Source organism: Mastigoproctus giganteus, chromosome 3 (genome assembly GCF_048544385.1).
Source record: "Mastigoproctus giganteus isolate SK-2022 chromosome 3, ASM4854438v1, whole genome shotgun sequence".
Classification (NCBI taxonomy): Eukaryota; Metazoa; Arthropoda; class Arachnida; order Uropygi; family Thelyphonidae; genus Mastigoproctus; species Mastigoproctus giganteus.
In genome coordinates this window covers 53,490,124-53,510,173 of record NC_143577.1, presented here as the reverse complement: position 1 = coordinate 53,510,173, position 20,050 = coordinate 53,490,124, and the positions used below count along the sequence as shown (strand labels likewise).

Below are 20,050 nucleotides of genomic sequence, written 5' to 3'. Positions count from 1 at the left end.
TTTTGTGTCCGCCGCTACTGGAATAGCATTTTGTCCGAGCCTTAATTCAGGTTCAGGATGAAGATTACGCTTATGACAAAAATGTACGCAAACGGTCTTCTCCGGCGAGACCTGAAGCCATTAGCAAGTGCCCAGGAATTAAGACGATCAATGGATTTTTGCAGTTGTCTTTCAATAACCCTCATGTTGCATGACTGACAAAATATGCTAAAGTCATCAAAATAGAGGGCACTGTTTACGGTTGGAGGAAGTTGTTCTATGATGGAATTTACTTTGATGGCGAAAAGCGTGACACTTAAAACTGTTCCTTGTGGTACTCCCTCCTCTTGGCTAAAGGAACGAGAGAATGAGGATCCCACATGAACTTGGAAAGATCGATTGGCTAGAAAGTTTTTAATAAAAATGGGGAGTTGCCCTCTAAGACCAAGGCTATGCAGATCTTTTAAGATGCCAAATCTCCAAGTTGTGTCATACACTTTCTCCATGTCAAAGAACACCAACACCAAGTGTTCGCATTTTAGGAAAGCATCCCGGATGGATGTTTCCAGTCTAATAAGATGGTCCAAAGTGGACCGGTTCCTTCGGAAGCCGCACTGGATGTTGGAGAGAAGGTCATTTGATTCTAAATACCAGATTAAACGAAAATTAACCATTCTCTCCAGGATTTTGCACAGACAGCTAGTCAGAGCAATAGGACAATAATTAGTAGCAACTTTTGGATCCTTTCCTGGCTTAGCAAAGGCAAGAACGATTGCCTTGCGCCAGGAATCCGGAAACTGCCCTTCAATAAAGATTCTGTTATACAGAATGAACAGATAATCCATAGATTTTGGTGAAAGATGCTTAATCATTTCATAATGGATGCCATCTGGTCCAACAGCACTTGCTTTGGAAAGAATAAGAGCTCTTTTCAGTTCCTGTATAGTGAATGGCCTGTTGTATGGATAGACGCTCTTAGACTTAAAACTAAGTGCCTGTCTTTCGATTTTATGTTTCAGGACCAGGAACTCTGGGGAATACGAAGATGTTGCAGAAATGTTAGAGAATGTTTCCCCAAGAGAATTGGCTATTGCAGTTGGATCTGCAATAGTGCATCCATTATAATCTAGGATTGAAGAAGGGTGGGATGTATATTTTCCCTTCATTTTCCGGATTTTCTCCCAGACCAACTTAATACTAGTGGATTGAGTAACTGATGAAGTAAAACAGATCCACGATTCCTTTTGACTCTGATGGCGGATGTAGCGTGCTTTGGCTCGTGCGCGTTTAAAGGCCATAAAGTTGGTCGTGGTAGGATATCGGCAAAATATCCCCCATGCTTTGTTTTGAGCCTTTTTTGCTGTTGTGCATTGTGAATTCCACCAAGGTTTGGGAAATGGTGGAAACCGGGCAGACGTTTTTGGAACAGCATTCGCAGCTGCTTGGACGATAATTTCTGTGATGTATGTTACTGCATCATTGATAGGCTCCTGACTGACGGGACTGAGGTCAAAATTTGGCTGATGTTGGAAGGCAGTCCAGTCAGCCTGATCCATCTTCCACTGTGGTAACCTGAAAGGAAGACACGGTCTCCCATTATGTAAAGAGGGAAGTGATCACTTCCGTATGGGTTCTCCTCCACTTCCCAAGTGAGTGACGGGAGTAGAGAGGGGGAGCAGATAGAGAGATCAATGGCAGAAAAAGTACGGGTAGACATGTGGAAGAAGGTGTTTGTTCCAGTATTTCAAAGGGAAAGGTCATTGTCATTTAGCATACGCTCTATGACTCGTCCCCCTTCCATTGATATTAGCACTACCCCACAGGGTATTATATCCATTAAAATCCCCAAGAAGTAAGAAAGGGGGAGGCAACTGCGTTACAAGATCATCAAGGTCTTCCTGGGAGATGTCAGTCCCAGGTGGCATATAAATAGAGCAGACTGTTAATAAAAATCCCACTGTAAGGCGAATTGCAACAGCTTCTATGCTAGTTGTAATTAGCAAGGGCTGAACTGAACTGGGGTCTGGTTGCCCACAAGGATAGCCACTCCTCCATGAGCAGGACCATCTGCAATTCTATCCTTACGAAAAATTGTGATGTTATGCATGGTGGGATCATCGTTTACCTTTAGATAAGTCTCCTGCAAGCAAAAGCAAACTGGCTCGTGCTTTTGCCTTGATGTCATCAATATTTCGCCGGAATCCACGACAACTGCATTGTAGGAATTTAGCCATTATCTTGGCTTGGTGGGTCCATCAGGCGGCTTCCTAGGTGCTGAGGGCTTACTTTTGTCAATCTTGGATTTATCCTTTTTGGAGAAGAATGGACGCTGTCCCGTGTCCATTTCTTCCTCTGCAAAGAGTTCCAAGATTGATTCATCCGGTACCTCCTTGTCCTCGACATCCATTGTTTCTGTTATTACTGTTGGCTCTTTACCACTTGGTTTTGGTAGTGGTGGAGCATTAGGAGGTACGGATATAGGAGTGGCAGCTGACTGCATTTTTTTTGGCGGGCTTTTGGTGCGAAGTGGACTCTCTTGGTGGTACAGTCATCTCAGTTTGTGTACCGATAGTGCACTTTGCAGAAATCTTCTGGGCATATGAAGGCTTCCCGCTATTTATCGGTTGAATGCGTTTTCTAGCCTCTGGGTAGGGGAGATATTCAGCTCCGTTTTCAATTTTTGGATCTCTTTTTCATCCTTCCACCCCCTGGCATGCTCTGGAGTAGGCAGGATGATCTTGTTGGCAATTTACACAGATCGGTTTAGAAGCTGAACATTCCTTGCTCTTGTGGTCTTTCGCACCACATCGAGCACAGGCAGAGTTACCATGACAAGCCATTTGTGAGTGGCCGTATTTTTGGCATTTAAAACACCTCAGTGGGTTTGGAATATAGATCCTCACTGGGCAGTTTAAATACCCTGCCTTGATGGAACTAGGAGGCCATGGGGTGTTAAATGTTAGGATGAGAACTCAGGTAGGAACGAGATTCCCTTCCTTCTGCATTGATATTCTCTTGACAGCTGTCACTCCTTGGTCTTTTAGTTCAGAGCAGATCTCTTCTTCAGAGACATGAAGATCTCACTCTGAAATGACATTGCGTGAAGAGTTCAAAGTTTTTGTGTGGTGTTACATTGATTGGTATTCCCCCTATGGATGGCGCGTTTAACATTCTTTCTGCTTGCTTTGTATTTAAAGCTTCGAGTAAAAGATTGCCAGAACGCAGCCGTTTTACGATTTTGGTGATCCTGCCAAGCCTTCTAATCCTTTCTGGATGAAGAAGGGTGACATCTTCCCAAGTGACTGCTCTCCGGTGGAATGGAGAATGAGGAAAAGCGGTGTTATAGATGGTGGTTTATCCTCAGTTCTGGCTCTTTTGGCAGAATTGGTGTCATTCTCATCTGATCGGTGAGGTAGGGGCCTTGTTGGGGGCCCCAGAAGAAATAGAATTTAAATTACTCATAAGAGTAAAGAGAAAGTGTCTGATGTTTAAGTACCTCACCCACCACGGAGCCTTACGAGGGGACGCCCACTCGTGAACTAGCAGGTACTGCGTACACGAATCGGACGCCGAGTTCGTTTAGGAGCACCATACCCACATTACCAATAAGTCTTTATCCCGTCCCAAGACCAAAGGGAAGGAGACTTATTGGAACACAGTTGGCCCTAGCAGTAAAAAACCACCTGCCGATTGATCCCAGTTGGGCCGGTCCAGGACCTCCCGTCTTGTCGAAGCAGGGGCCAAGGTGGTGTATTAAGGCTGGGCCCCTCAACCACCAGGATCCCCCTTTCCGAAATCCACAGGTTGCGGTGCACAGCTGCACATGCCAGATTCCAAAGATGTAACCCTGGAACCAAGGCATTGGATCCCAGTGATGCTAATCTGGAAAATCAGCAGCAGCATCACTGGGAGTCCCCTCACCACGTACAGGTGCCCACGTCGAGGGGAAATAAGCCGTAAAACCCTTGTAATGGCCAATCATTGATGGTGCTCTATCCATCCCCCCCGTCGGCCCTTTCATGCCTAATGCCCCCAGGGGGTGATATCGCCCACTTTGAGAAGCGCTGCGTTAGATGTTGTCTCGTCGCTGTGGGGGGTGGAGGAGGATTGGATGTGCAGCAAGCTCACGGGCTTGTAGGTCGCACGGGCTTGTCAAAAACATAGGTTGGATAGCCACAGATGGTGAAGTGAGCTCTTATATTAGAAACTTCATTGTGCCTGGCGGTGAAGGGAGATAGGGAGTTGAGATGTTGTAGTAGTTGTGTCTCTGAACCTCAGGGGTAAAGTGAAGACGTTGTCAATGTATTGACACCAGAGGGTGACAGGGACCAGCAGGTTCAGGAATATGTGTTCCTTCAACTCTTCTGTCACAAAGTTCGCAATGACAGAACTGACAGGGATGCTCACAGCTGTGCCATGTATTTGTCTGAAGAGAGAGTCACCAAATGTGACCACGCTGCCAGATAAGCACAAATTGAGGGCACTACAAATATCCTTCGTGGATAGAGGTGTTCTCTCCAGTAAGTTGGTGTCTCTATTCAAAAGGTGCTTGGTATATACGATGGCTTGCTGCGCAAGTATGGAAGTAAATAAAGAGACAATGTCAAATAATGCCATGATCTTGTCAAAAAATTTTGATTAATGCATCATATAAATCATCAAGGAAAAAACGTGTCAATTCCAGAACTTGTTCCTGGTGGTCGTCAGAATTATCTTTGCTTCAGAAACAGGTCCACCACGCTCGACGCACCTATCAGCGCAATCGTCATTTGTCTCAGGCTGATGTTCGCATCTTTTATAATAATTACGTTGATCTCAAGAAACGTTATGTGAAGGCAACTGCTACCAGGAAGAAGGAAACTTGGACAGAATTTGTGCACAACTCTGGTAATGCAGACCCGTGGGGGCTACTTTATAAAATTGTAAGAAATAAATTATTTACACGAGAAGTGTATGGATCGATCATATACAATGGTCTGGAGACCACTAACTGGACGGATTCTGTAAACATTATTCTAGATAATCTTTTTCTACAGGACAATGTGAGCTCCGACTCTGATTTTCACACTAATATTCGTTCTGCCAATTCTCTGTATGTTTCTTCAATTAAGACTGAGCCTTTTAGTGCCATTGAGCTGGACACAGCGGTCAAACAAGTGAAAGTTAAGAAATGCCCGGGGATGGACATGCTGGAGAATACCTTTATAGTATGGCTCGCCAAGATTAAGCCCAGTACACTTCTACAACTTTTCAATAAATGTTTAGATGCTGGGACTTTCCCAGATCTGTGGAAGACGGCCCTTATCAAGCTGATTAGGAAACCTGACAAGCCCCCGCAGGAACCGAGGTCTTATCGGCCTATAGCTTTATTGGCCAACCTTGGTAAGCTATTAGAACGTTTAATTGCCCTGCGATTAAACAACTTGTTATTGGAACGGGGATTAATTGCGCCTAATCAATACGGATTCACTCCTGGAAGGTCCTGTGAGGACGCCCTTGTAGACTCCAGTTTCAAGTATACTCTTGCTATCTTTATTGACTTCGAGGGTGCTTTTGATTCCCTTTGGTGGGAAAGTGCCCTCGAACGTTTACGTCATGCCCAATGTTCCCAGCAACTTTATCTTCTAATTAAGAGCTATTTCTCTAACAGATTTATCACCACCAGATCTAAGTACAGACAAATTTTGTGTCAGGTCTTTCGAGGGTGTCCTCAAGGCTCCATTTTGGGACCACTTTTCTGGAACTTTGTCCTGCAAGGTTGGATTACCCGAACTTTTGACGTGACGATCATGGTATATGCGGATGATTTGACAGTCCTTGTTGGTGGAAATTCAAGATCTTCTATTGAAATATCCGCTGAGAAAGTTCTATCTGATCTTCAACAATGGACAGTTGAAAATAAGTTAAAAATTAGTTCTACCAAGACAAAAATTATGATTCTTGGCTCTAAATTGGATGTTCGTCGACCACCAAGAGTTAAAATAAACAACAGACAAATACCTCTAATAACGGAAATTAAACTTTTGGGAATAACTATTGACAGCAAGTTAAACTTTCTCCCTCATTTATCCAATCTGCGAATTAAGATCAGAAATTTTACCGGCGCTCTTGTCAGAGTTTCTAGAACTGAGTGGAGTCTTTCTAGAAGATGTTTAAGAATCTACTATAACTCTGTGTTTCTCCCTATGGTTACCTATGCTGCTGGCGCTTGGTTCCATAGGGTGCGGACTGTACAATTTCAATCAAAATTGATGTCAATCCAGCGTACAATGTTACTTTGTATTTTGAAGATTTGTCGAACAGTTTCAACACCTGCTTTACAGGTTTTAGCCGGGACGTTACCACTCGATCTCTACGTAATTTTCAGAGGCTTATGTTATCGCCTGAAACGTCAAATTCCCACTCAGATCCTTGGTATTTCTATTAACACTCAAGTCGATGTTAAAGCCGAGCGACAAAGAATTTGGCAAGAGTTGATCAACTTGTGGCAGGGTAGGTGGGATGACACAACACTGGGCAGTGTAACGCGTAAGTTTTTTCCTGAAGTTGACTCTCTTACGGATAAAAAATCTACAGTCTGGTTTAGCCTTGACTTGTTTACCTCCTATTTGATATCAGGACACGGATCATTAAATAAGAAATTGTTTAAATTTTGCTTGTCTCCTACGGAACTCTGCCATTGTGGCGGTGTGGAAGATTGGCAGCACGTGTTGTACTCTTGTCCCTCATACAATGAATTTCGAGTAATTCTGCAGAATGCAATTTTCCAACTTTTCATCAGGATTGGAACCTAATTTTGTATCAAATGCCACGAGTTACCGCGCTCTTCAGGATTTTGCTAAGGCAACCTTCAATAAAAGGCTCGCAATCCTTTCTGCAATGACTACACATGCAAATGTTTCAAATTTAGCTCAAGACTCTTCACTTTCACTGCAATGACGTCCATTTTCTCAACAAGATCTACAACTCTGGACTTGTGCTCTGTGTGTGTGTGTGTTGTGTTTTTTTTTTTTTTTTTTTTTTTTGAAACTCTACAAGTGTCCTACAACTTCAACTCAGTTTGATGATGAAAATTCCTTTGCTCGGATGGCTGTTAACTGACTGTGACTTTGTTATTGGTGATTGACTGTGACTTTGCTACCAATGACTGCAGGACTTACTGGATTTAACCTCAACTGTTTTTAAGGTTTGTGCCTGCTTCTGGGCTTGTGCAAAGTTTTGTCAGTTGAATGGTACTGTTATCCCTAATTATTTTCTTTGAACTTTTTTTTTTTTTTTTTCTTTATGTTAATATGCATAAGATTACTTTCATTGTTTACTTTGAAATTGTCTGTGTTTACCTCAATCTGTTGAGGTTTTTCTTTTGTACAGTATTTAATCCTTGTATAGTTGTATAAGTTAACGAGGCGGAGATGAACTAACGTTCCAGGTGCCACCCAAAACAAATAAATACAAAAATACAAAATACAAAATGATCTTGTCTTCAGCCACACTATTTCGAACAGTGAGGTCCTCATCAAGCACCTTTTTCTTGGAAGTTTTGTCCAGAATGGTATTTTCATGCTCACCACATGATGGAAGGGGGCACTTTTCCATGTAATGGGTGATCAGAAGGCAATTTTAGTATACTGTTCACTTTAGAAAAAGATAAATTTATTCCTTTTTCTTAAGAAAAGGAAGACTAATTTATTCTCAATAAAAAGATTAATAAATCCTACTTTCTTCTAAAAACCTGGTCTTTCAAATCAGCAATGCCACTTGATGACACTGGAGATGATGTATTCTCTGCAGAAATGACGAGAGTAACAGTATCAGGTTTTGAGGGTTCTATCTGGTAAAATTCAATCTACACTGACATTTTGTTTAATAAGAACTTGCGATTTTGTATTTATGATATAAAGAATAAAATATCTTTTCCAAAATTCACCTTCTAAAACTTGAGCGAATTTTATAGTCCAATGCATCTAACAGTTCATAAAATTTGGTAATTAATTATATATAACTGGAATTATATATACTTGCTCTAAAGAAATTTTGGTTAAAATAATGTACATTAAATCAATTAAGAGCATTACATTGTCACCTACCTTTCTCCTGTTACTGGGTCTTTTTTCCACACACCAGGTTCTGGTATATAATGCACAGGAGACGGTTCTTTCCTCAACTCTTTCAAAAAATCTTTATAATGTTCTGGCAATCTTAAAATCACAGGCTGAATTGATGGAGTAATATATATCTCCTTTCTCACTTGAAGTGGCAATAACTTATTTAGCTCATGAAAGAAACTAGTACTCGCTATGATGGAAAAATAATAATAACAATATATGTAAAATATAACTAAAAAAATATATAAAAATACTTAAAAAAAAACTTTAGTATTTTTAATCTACCACAAGTTCAAACAATCACTGATATACAATACACAGTAAGTCCTGATATTTATGGGAGATATAGTCCTGGAAATTGCTTTGAATATCAAAACCATGAATACTAAGACCAAAACTATAGTGCAAAAAGGAGAGTGGATCCTTCTTAAAGAAATCAAGGTGATGATTCACAACCAAGAAGAATTAATGTATAGTATATGTAATAACCATGTTATTAGTATACTATGTGTAATATAACAAAAAAATAAAGAGTGCTAATAAATTTTATATGGATAAAAAATAAAATGCAAAAAATATTTAACTCACTGAAAAACAGGGTCGGATTAAGGGTGAAATAGGCCCCTGGCCATATTTAAATTTGAGGTCCCTTTAATATATATATATATATATATATATATATATATATATATATATATATTACACACATACATATAAATACAAATACTACATAGGTTTTTATATTTATATTGTTTATTTATATTATATAACATTATATTGTTTTATTCATCCATTTATATATATTTTTCCATCATCCGTAAAAACTATTATTATTAGAAATTTTTATCACTACTTCAGAAAATGTTTACATTGAAAATGAGGCCCCTCTTCAGGTGAGGTCCCTGGCCATGGCCAGTTTGACCATAGCATTAACACTGCCCTGCTGAAAAAGTCAATAATGAAAAACTAATGAGGGTAACAGTGATACAGGAGGACATTTTTTGGGTTGGAGTATGAGAAAACAGAAGGGTGAATCAACTATAAAAGTTGCTGCATTAATTTAGATTTTTGTTGTTTTTTTTAATTTCACAAGTCAACAGTCTTAGTATTAGTTAGAAATAAAAAAATAAATAAATTTTAAAAAAATCAATAAATATCAGAGAACACTAGTTACAGAATAGCACATTGACATATGAAATAGTAGATAACTCTCAAACCATGACAGTCCCCAACCAGTCGATGTTTAGGGATAATCATTCCTATTACTGATGTTTAGTGGGTTTGTAATGAAATTTACTGTTCCAAACAAAAATATTATGTTACCCCACAGCTACTTTTTATTTTTTATCTTCTGTCCAGTGGGTTCCTCCTTTTCATTATAAATAAAAATGTAATATTCATTAATATTACTCAATCTGCCTTAGTTTACCTAACCTCCTCAGTAGAGCCAAGTTTTGGGCACATTGTTGTTTTCTGTATTTATCAATGATATTGATGAAGGTATATCAGGCTTAATGTCCAAGTCTGCAGACCTTACGAAGGTTGGTAGGATTGTTAATGCCAGTAAAGATGGTATGCTACTGCAACAGGATCTGGAAAAGTTCAGCAGATGGGCTGAAAACTGGCAACTGAAGTTTAACATTGACAAATGCAAAGTGCTGCATATGGGTAGCAGTAACCCAGAGTAACATATCAACTGTGCATTACTACACTCAGGTAGTGAAGAATGAAAAAGATCTGGGGGTAATTGTGCAGTCAGATATGAAGTTTTCTGAGCAGTGCAGACAGGCTGCAAGTGTAGCTCGTGGGGTCTTGTCAATGATATATAGGAATTTTGCTAGTAGGGATAAGGAGGTGATTATCCTCTTGTATAAGGCAATGGTTAGGCCACACCTTGAGTACTGTATACAGGTCTGGAGGCCTCATTTTAGGAAAGATGTAGAGCCTGGAATGAGTATAGAGAAGGGCAATGAGATGGGTGAATGGAACAAAGGGTTGCTCTTACGAGGAAAGGCTAAAGTTCTGCAAATTGTAGTGTCTGGAAAATAGGCACCTGCAAGTTGATCTTGTTGAGGTGTATAAGGCCTTGAATGGTTTCAGCAAGCTCAATGCTGATGGGATTCTTCCTCTTGCCCTGATTACTTGCCTGAGGGGGCATAAATTTGCCTTTAGCCAGCGGGTGGTTGACTGCTGGAACAAACTTCCATCCGTTGTTGTTGTGGAAGTTGACAGCATAAATAAATTCAAGGCTGAACTAGACAAACTTTTGGAGTGAATGGTGTGTGAAACGGGGAAGGGTTTTTTTTTTTTTTTTTTTTTGCTGATGCTATATAAGCTTGCTTTCTTGCATCATATGCCTTCACTAATGCTAAGTTCATGCTTCATATATTTTAAGCTACATTGAGTTGGCTTTGCATTAGTAACGCCTACCTGATACCTTGCGGGGGCCAAGTTTTGTCCATAATACACCCTGTACACTTCTTGCATGAACTCCACAAGGTGTTTCAGGGTATCCTGTGGTAGTGCTACCCACATATTGCATGACATGTCCAGTGACGCCCACACATTTTTAGGTGGATGGGTGTAGCATCGGATGTTCCTTTCCAATATGTTAGCAACCTACTCAACCTTGTGGCATGGTGCACTGTTTTGTTAATAGATTCTGGAATTGTCTGCATGCCCTGTCAACATGAAGGCTTGTAGTTGATTAGCGACAACAGAATGGTAGGCGTTCCCATCAACCTATTGGTCAATGGTGAACAGAGAATCCAGGACACGCCATAAAAATAGTCCCTAAACCATAACACCACTGATTCCATCCTTCTGAACAAACACTAACAGTGTATCTGGGTATAATCACCTCAAGATGCTTTCTCCAAATGCGGCTACTTCCATTAGTATGAGAGAGATGGAAATAGGATTCAGACAAGGTGACAGATTTATGCATGTTGGTTGGTAATCCAGCATTGGTGCTAATGTGCCCATGCAAGGAGCAATTTCTTGTGTCAGTCAGCATGGATACATTTGATGGCCATCAACAGCCACAGCCTATATGACCAAATGACCAATATCCACATGCAGTAAATGTGGATATTGTCATACTGGGTGGTTAGCTGGGCCACTGTGCCATCGCTGCTGTGTTATGATATGAGACGCACAAGACTCGCCATGGACATTGACCACACACGTGTGACATTTGGCTGAGGTTCTTTGAGCCAGCCATGGTAGACTAGTGGCACCACAGAATAGGAGCACTTTATCAAGACATTCTGATTTGTCTTATATAACTGTTCATTATACTCATCACACTCATTTGGCCTGTAGCATACTCCTACTCTCATTTTTGCTTTCCCACCACAGTAGTTGTGTCCCACCAAATTGACGTAACATTATGTCCACATTTGATGACTTAACCAATACATCTAATTTATTTACACTATTCCTAGTAAACAAATCATTCGTGGAAGATGGTTGAATTTCACCAACTTTTTTTTATTTGTAGAGTGCTACTTGAATTAATTCATCATCTCTGTAAACATATTTTGCACGTGACCTGAAGTTAAATGTTAATGCAAATGCTCCTTTAATGTCTTTAATTTATCCTCTAAATAAGGGGTTCCCAAACTTTTTGGTCAGATACTCCCCTAAGTAAAAATTCAGTAATAACAAAGACCCCAAGAGCAATAAGCTTCAAGTTAATATATTTTATAAGCAATTTTTTTTAGAAAATGTATCCAAATTATGATTTGCAATACATATTAAAAAAATTTAACGAACACTAACATTTACTGCATGTAATGTGGAAGATGTGGTTGATGTGCTTTTAGAAGACAGGAAATATTGGGTTCGTGATTTGTTAGTTTTAATATCAGATCTCCATTATTTTCATTATCTAGTCAATTTCTTTGCTTAGTTAAAATACTGTTAACGTGGCGAAATCTGGCTTCTATCAGGTATGAACTTGGAAAGGTCAATAATAAAGGCTCGACAGCTTTATACAGTTTGGGATAGTTTTCAATAATATTTTTACTTGCCCAAAATCCCCTGAAGTGCAGTGATTTAGCTTCTAAGTCCATCTTCATTTGAATAATTTCCAATTGCAAAACTATCACCCTCTGCATGAAATTGAAAATATTTTTAAAATCCTCTTTTAAGCGTTCGAGGTGAGCTACATTATGTCGGCATCTGAAAAATTTCCTTTGGCTTCTTGTTCTAAAGATGACATATTTGGAAAGAAGTGAAAATTTCTATGACCCAGTGAAGTTTTGAAGAGCATTAACTTTTCTTGAAATCCCAAAATAATTGTACAACTCTGTATAATTGTAATGTCTTTGCCTTGCGGTTTTTTTTTTTGTGCTTCATTGAATTTTGAAAATATATCAGCAAGGTAAAAGGTGGTTTTTACAATGATTGAATTTATCAGCAAATGATTGATCATGCTCGGACAGAAATTCCGCCACTCAGTTATAAAGTTCTACAAGCCTTTGCAAACAGTTACCTTTTGACAACCATCTTATTTCTGTATGAAGGAGCAATTGATTGAAATTTTCGTCATTTTTTTCACATATCATAGAAACAGTCAGCTGTTAAGAGCATTTGCTTTTATTTTATTTATTACCTTAATACAAATTTGCAAAGTAGCATGCAATATTTCACTTATGTTTTTTGCAACAGTGTGTTGTCTGTGTAAAACACAATGTACTGTTTATATTTTAGGATTTTCTTTTTTAGCTAAAGCTAAAAATCCTCTGTACTTACCAACCATAGGTGGAACCCCATCCGTTGCAATTGCAGTTATATTACTAAAGGGAAGGTCGTACTTTTCAAAATACACTTGCACACATCTAAAAATTGTTTCACCTTTTGAATCAGTTTTTAAAGATTTGGCAAAAAGGAATTCATCAATTACTGCTTTTTTACTCATACTGTAATACCGTACAAATGACATTAAAATATTTATACTTACAAATGTTGACTCATCTAATTGCACAGAAAACATAACCTCTTTCAGCTCTGAATTTACTGTTGTTTGGACATCACTGTGAGGATATCATCCTCTGTTGTACTCTATTATTGCTAAGTGGAATACTCCTTAAAGCTGGATTAGCATCCTTTTTCATAACTGAATTATTTCTTCACCAAAAGTATGTGGCTTTCCTTTCTTTGCAATTAGGAGAGCAATATCATATGATGCTTGTAGTCCACCACTGGCTGCCAGTACCATAGATGATTTTATAAAGGGCTTAAGCATTGTACGATTTAAAAATATTTCCTTCATTGTCTTGAAATATTCAAGGTCTTTGTCGCTTTTATGCTGTGTTTTTAATTGTTCGTTCATATTTGAAGGTTTCATAGCATCATTACTAAACATTTTCTCACATAAAAGACACATTGGTTTTGTTTAAATTACTGGGAGAAGGCACAAACTTGAAATTTAAATATTCGACCGAATATTGACGACACTTCTTTTTTGCGTCAGACATGATCATTAGGAGTTTTCTGTAAGAAATTATTTCAATACAACTCGAACTCTTACTAAAATAATTTTAATAAGAAACCATTAAAACAAAATGAATAATTCACTCCCAAACACTGCAGAACAAAAATATCTACTGACACTAAAAATAGCACTGAAATTTGACGACAGCAATGGCGGTAAAATGAAAACTGAGCACGACCACTACAACAAAAATCTGCTGGGACACTAACTAAAACAATTTATTTATGTTTTCAAGAGTACACAGTGATTGTCACCTCACATCATGTCATTTGGAGAAACCCCCTCCCTCTTGGTGCCATTTGACCGTAAACACACCATTCAGTGTAAACTGCGAAGTCAGTCATAGGAGAGACATTACTTGCAAGCTACGTTATACACTGAATTATAAGTTGACTACCCAATATCTGGCATGACCAGCCCTATGAAAGCCGAATGCGACCCGCTGACCACATGAGCGGGTGAGTGTGCAGAGTTAGTCGACCTACATAGCATAGATAAAGTGTCAGTTGTTCAGTAGGTAGCACAATTTTGAGCGTGATGGGTAAAAGGAAGGATTTATCGAACTTTGATAAATGACAGATTGTGGGTACTTGACGAGCTGGTGCCTTGATTTCCCAAACAGCTGAACTGGTGGGGTGTTCGAGAGCCGCTGTAGTTAAAGTGTACCAGGACTGGCATCAAAATGGTCAAACAATTACCCACGGCAAAACTGCAAAAAGGTCAGCGAAAGGTTGATGTTAACGGTGAGTGCTGGATTCAACAACTCGTACAGGCGAACAGGATCAGCACTGTTGAAGAGTTGACTACCCAATGCAACATGGGCCAACCAGGAACAATATCTGGCATGACCATGCATTGCATGCTCGCATGTATGGGCTATACCAGCAGACTACCCCTATGGCATCCTCTCCTAACCAAAGTTCATCAGCGTAAAAGACTCGCCTGGTGCAAAGAGCATGCAAATTGGACATTACTCCCCCGATATCAATCCCACAGAGCACTTGTGCACTATGGAAAGGCATATCAGGCATCTGGATACACCAATCACCTCCATACCTGCATTGCTGACCGCATTACACACAACTTGGTTGGCCATACCTCCCCGAATGCTTTTGACATCTTGTTGAATCAATGCCACATCGGATAGCTGCTGTACTAAGGGCAAAAGGAGGACCTACGAAGTATTAGGTAGGTGGTCATAATTCAGTGATCACTCAGTGTATATGTGTTGTTCTCTTTGGAGAAAGCTGAAGCAAAATGAATTGCCACACTTCATCCTCTTCTTCAGATTTTGAAAAGATTTTCTTATAGCTAAGAACAGAGGTGGATTAAGGATGAAATAAGCGCCTGGCCATATTTAATTTTGGGGCTCTGGCTGAGAAAACAAAAGGGAGTAAGCAATAGATACATTATGCCTTTAGCCAGTGGGTGGTTAATTGCTGGAACAAACTTCGTTGTGGAAGTTGATAAGTTGAATAAATTTAAGGAGGAACTGGACAGGCATTGGAGGGAATGGTGTGATTTTTTTTTTTTTTTTTGGCTGATGCTGCATAAGCTCATACATTTGCTTTCTTGCATCACATGCCACTACTACTACTACTACAAACTGGAAGAGAACAGAAAAAGGTGAATTCCATCATTTACTGCAGGACTTAGAAGATGAAAATCGTTTTAAGATGTACTTACAGATGAATAAAGTAGAATTTAATTTCCAATCTATTTAAGGATGACATACAAGGGCAAAATACATAATTTTGAAATTCAGTCAGCAGTAAGGAAAAATTAGTTGTATATTTAAAGAAAGTTGAAATACTGTAAGTTTAATTTGGAATAAGAATTCATTCAGTTACAATACAAAACAAAATTTTTAAAAATTAAATTTAATAACAAAAACAATTTCAGAACGGTAAAAATTTAACTTGTTAGAAATTGTTATGAGCTGTACAAACTGAAATGATCGACTTTTTCCTCCTCTAAATTTGTAAATTGTAATACTGTTGGTCTATTTTCGTCCTTTGGCCATCTTTGAGCGTCTATATGACTGGACATGTTTCTATTATCATTTCCTCTATTTTCTTCTGTCAGCGTGACAGAAAACTCAGGGCGTACAAAATTTTCTGCTCGAACAGAAAACTGCGAACTCATGAGGATGTGGATTGGCCTTGAAGGCCAACGTGTTATCTTGCGATTACAGCCATTAACAACAGTTTGTCTCCAACCAATAAACAAAATGGGAAATATAGCTAGCTAGCTCGCTCGCACTCTCTCTCTCACATTTGTCGCTTGACTTGTTTCCATGTAACCTCACGAGGTGACAATAGTGTGATTCTGCTCTAAGCCACTTTGCTGACTGCCCGAGTTAACAACTTGTTTCGTATACTAGATGTCTAGAATTATCTTTGTGAGGAAATTGTTTCTTTAAAGACCCCTAAAATAATCTTACCGACCCCCAGTGGCCTTATTAGGAACTAAAGACCCCTCAAACTTGCCCAAAGACCCCTGGGGATCGCTACCAACCACTTTGGGAATCCCTGCTCTAAATTTTTTAGAAACTGCTGTGACAGTTCCATTTACTTCTGATTATTTTGTAATTATATTAAAAAAAAAAATCTACTATCTAACAAGGCTTCCTTCAATGTTAAATATTTTAATTTTTCTTCTTTTTTTTAACTTATACCAAGTTCCAGTTTGGTAGAGCTTAAAATGGTATAATCCACAAGCTAATACGTTAACAGCAGCTGCAAGTAGAGGGGGAGGGAATTCATTTGCTGCTTATTGGGACATGTAGCAGCTTGAAAAGCAAAAGTGTGGGGGAGTCAAATAAACAAATATACAGAATGTGTTAGGTTTTAGTGTGAACAAAAAATGAAAATTTCTCCATTATTTTGGAAAGAGAGCAGAGGTAAGTGTAATAGAGTGTTTAATGGACAGGAAGAATTGGTCAGCCTTTTTAAGACCTGGTTGGATATGACCAAATTTTCAAGCAGAAGGGGAAACTATAGTAGAATAAGAAAGTGTAAAAAGATAACAGAAGAGAAGACCAGGATTGAAGAATAAGTGGAGAAATACCACAAAGTGTGAAATGAAAGGAAGCAACAATTCTGATTTTGGAGAGAACTAGAACAACCAAATTATTGGGAATGCAGATTCAGAGGCAGGAGGAATCACTATATATTACATGCAGAAATTAAGCCTCTGTAGTTCCTTTTGAATGAAAGAAGAGACATCAGTACATTGAAAAATTTCTCTGTATGAAAGGTGTTTATTTAATTTAATACTGCTCTGCCTTTTTCTACTCCAGTAGAACAACTTTTTTCATTCACAACAATGGCTGATTTATCTGGATACAGTTCATTGTAAAGTGATATTTTCTATAAGAGGATTATGTTAAGGTCAATGAAGCTGAATAATAATAAGATTACACTAATTATTACCAACCATGAATTGGTTGTCTTTTTTATATGTAGTTTTATATAGTTATTTATTTGGCTTGGCAATAGTAGCAGACCGATGACCAAGTGAGAGAATGTTATTCAATTTTCATTGTTAATTATCATTTTTTATTGTTATTTTCATTGTCCATCATCATTTTTATTTTTATTTTAATTAATATAATTTTATATAGGCCTTCCAAGCTAAAGCTAGTTTACATTTACTAACTTGTTAGTTTGGTCCTTATACACCTAATTCCCTATAGATAGATACCATTAAATAAAATTGACTAATATATATATATACATATATATATACACACAGATTATCATACACATATATATAAAATGCCAAGCAAATAAATAACTATTGCAGTTGCTTGGCCATTATTTACTCCTAACTTAATATTTTGTATATTTATTTAATATTTTTAGACATTCATGTTTGACATTCATTTATTTATTCAACAAAAATAAGCATAATTCTATATAAATAAGCTTAAAAACTCAATTCAATACTCATTTGTGCTATGCACTAATCTTATTATTAAATTTACAAAAGATCTGTTTAAATGAATTTGTTTCTGTAGAGCAGTAATTCATTAATTATTCTTGATTGAAAATTAATGTACATTTGCTTTCCCCGATTCCTATCACATGCTTTAACAACCCTCTAAGCCTCACAGGCATTCCCATCAACCCAGTTGGCATAAATTTTTTTAATATACATATTTCATCACCTCCTGATTTAGCTGTATATCATTGCATCACCTTTCTTATGAAGCTCAGAAAAAACTTTTATGAAAGGTTTCATTTTCCTGCACTAGCATTAAATTTCCAAGCCCTACAGATGAGGAAAGAAACAATAACATATCAAGAAAACTGTATCTATATGTACATGTAAATATTGAAGAAATGTTTTAGTTGCAGATTATTTTGGTTCAAATTGTTTGAAAGCCAATTTTTTTTTAATTTGATTTTAATGATTAGAGAAAATATTTGAATGGCACATTATTTCAGGATAATTTATTTTTAAAATGAACTTTACATTATTTCAAATAATTATTGTAACATGAATACAAATAAAATTATTTTAATTTTATTTAAAATAATATTATTTGCAAAATTCTGTTACCTGAGTGCAATTTTTTTTTTTTTTTTTGGTTATTTGGAAATTTATTTATTTCAAATAAAAATTGGTCCGGGTCTGCTGCTACCCATGTGCAAGGTATACTGCATATGGGTAGCATTAATCTCAAAATAACATACCAACTGTGTGGTACCACACCCAGTTAGATATGAAGTTCTCTAAGCAGTGCAGATTGGCAGCTCATAGTATTTTTGGAATGATATACAGGAATTCTGACAGCAGGGAAAAGGAGATAATTATTCCACTATACAAGGAAATGATTAAGCTACATCTTGAGTACTACATACAGGTCTGGAAACCTCATTTTAACAAGAATGTGGATCAGTAAGGTATCAGTGATTAATAGGAACAAAAGGGTGTGGATCAGTAAGGTTCCCCTTATTAATCACTGATCAGTAAGATCAGTGATTAATAAGGGGAACAAAAGGGTGCTCTTACAGAAAGGCCTTCACTACTGCAATTGCAGCGTCTGGAGACTAGGCACCTGCGAGGAGATATGACTGAGACGTTTAAGGCTTTGAACGGGTTGAGTAAGCTAAGTGCTGATGGCATCCTTCCTCTTACTCAGACTGCAGGTGAAGGGGCATAAATTCAAATTGAAGAAGGATGGTTGCAGGATAAATGTGCGGAAATTTGTGTTCAGCCATTGATTGTTGGAATATCCATCGTCTAGTGTTGTAGAAGTACAGTAGATAGTTTAAATAAATTCAAGAACCAGACAAACTGCAGGGGCTCGCATCTGATGAGTATGGGCTTGGTACACCAAGGGTCCTGAGCTGGATATCATCATTCTTCTCTTTCTTGGTGATTCCCTTCTACGTCATGTTTCTCTTTCTCTCTCACTCACACACACACAGGGTAACTCAGAAATTTGTTTTTAGCTGGTGCAGCAAAAGCCTCAGGTTTCCTTGCACCATATGGCTAATAATAATAAATGTTACAGGAAAGAACGGAATTATGGGAAGGTTTTTTTTATTTTTCACTACTAAATTAATATAAACATCTTCGCAACTTACCTTTTCGAGCTTGAAAGACTGTAAACGAATTTCGAGCACGGAATAACAACCCGATCATATTACCATGTAAGCAATTAAAAATAATGACTACCAGGAGATGACATTTAAATCACAAAATATACGCGTGCTTTACTCGATTAATACTACCACTTTTCAAAATTAGTTACTGGCACCTATTTTCAACAGAACTGACGTGTCATCTGCCGGTAAAATTTCAGAGAAGTAGAAATTTTGCAATGATCCAGTAATTCAATCAAGGAAGAAGGGATTTAATCGACTTTCGATAATATTTTGAATTAATCATAACATCAGTTAAATTATAAAAAAAATAATTATTATCCATTAAATGGCACTTTAATAAAAACAGAAAGGCTTTTATAATTTACATATGAATAATCGTACAGTCAGATATACTGGTGTGCAACCAGTCAGGTTTTCACCTGTAGCTTCCCATAGGAGTGGCCTGGATATTGGAAAAGCATACCAAAGTAACCTTGTGAGGTACAGAAATGATGAAGGAAACAACAACGGAAACAAAATGATACAGAGGGACTTTATTCAAAAAGGCAACATAGCACTGGCTGCCATGATACAGATGCATCACTGCCAAAGATAGAGAAAAAGTGGTCCTCAGTAGATGATATGGCCACCCCTAATGTCCATGCCGGCTTTGCACGGCCTGTTCATACTTATAACAATGGTGTTGATAAGTTCTTGTGGTAACATCGTCCATTCCTTTGTCAGCGCCATCTTCAGCTGGTGAACATTTTCTGGTGGGTGTGGACGTGCCGCTAGGCGTTCCCCCAGAGTGTCCCATATGTGTTCGATGGGATTTAGACCGATGGAACGGGAAGGCCAATCCATACGAG

The 20,050-nt window shown here is 38.1% G+C and overlaps 1 protein-coding gene across 1 annotated transcript in view; it reads right to left on the bottom strand.

Moving 5' to 3' along the window:
* The window catches only part of mRpL28 (mitochondrial ribosomal protein L28), a 75,656-nt gene extending 56,308 nt beyond the window's left edge, over positions 1–19,348 (bottom strand). Inside the window, exons 1-2 of the mRNA XM_090370531.1 lie at positions 19,182–19,348; positions 8,067–8,274 (exon numbers count right to left, since the gene is read on the bottom strand). Coding sequence (XP_090226657.1) covers positions 8,067–8,274; positions 19,182–19,239 — 266 coding nt within the window. The 5' untranslated portion in view covers positions 19,240–19,348. The remainder of the gene's footprint in view (positions 1–8,066; positions 8,275–19,181) is intronic.
* Between the last annotated feature and the right edge of the window lie 702 nt (positions 19,349–20,050).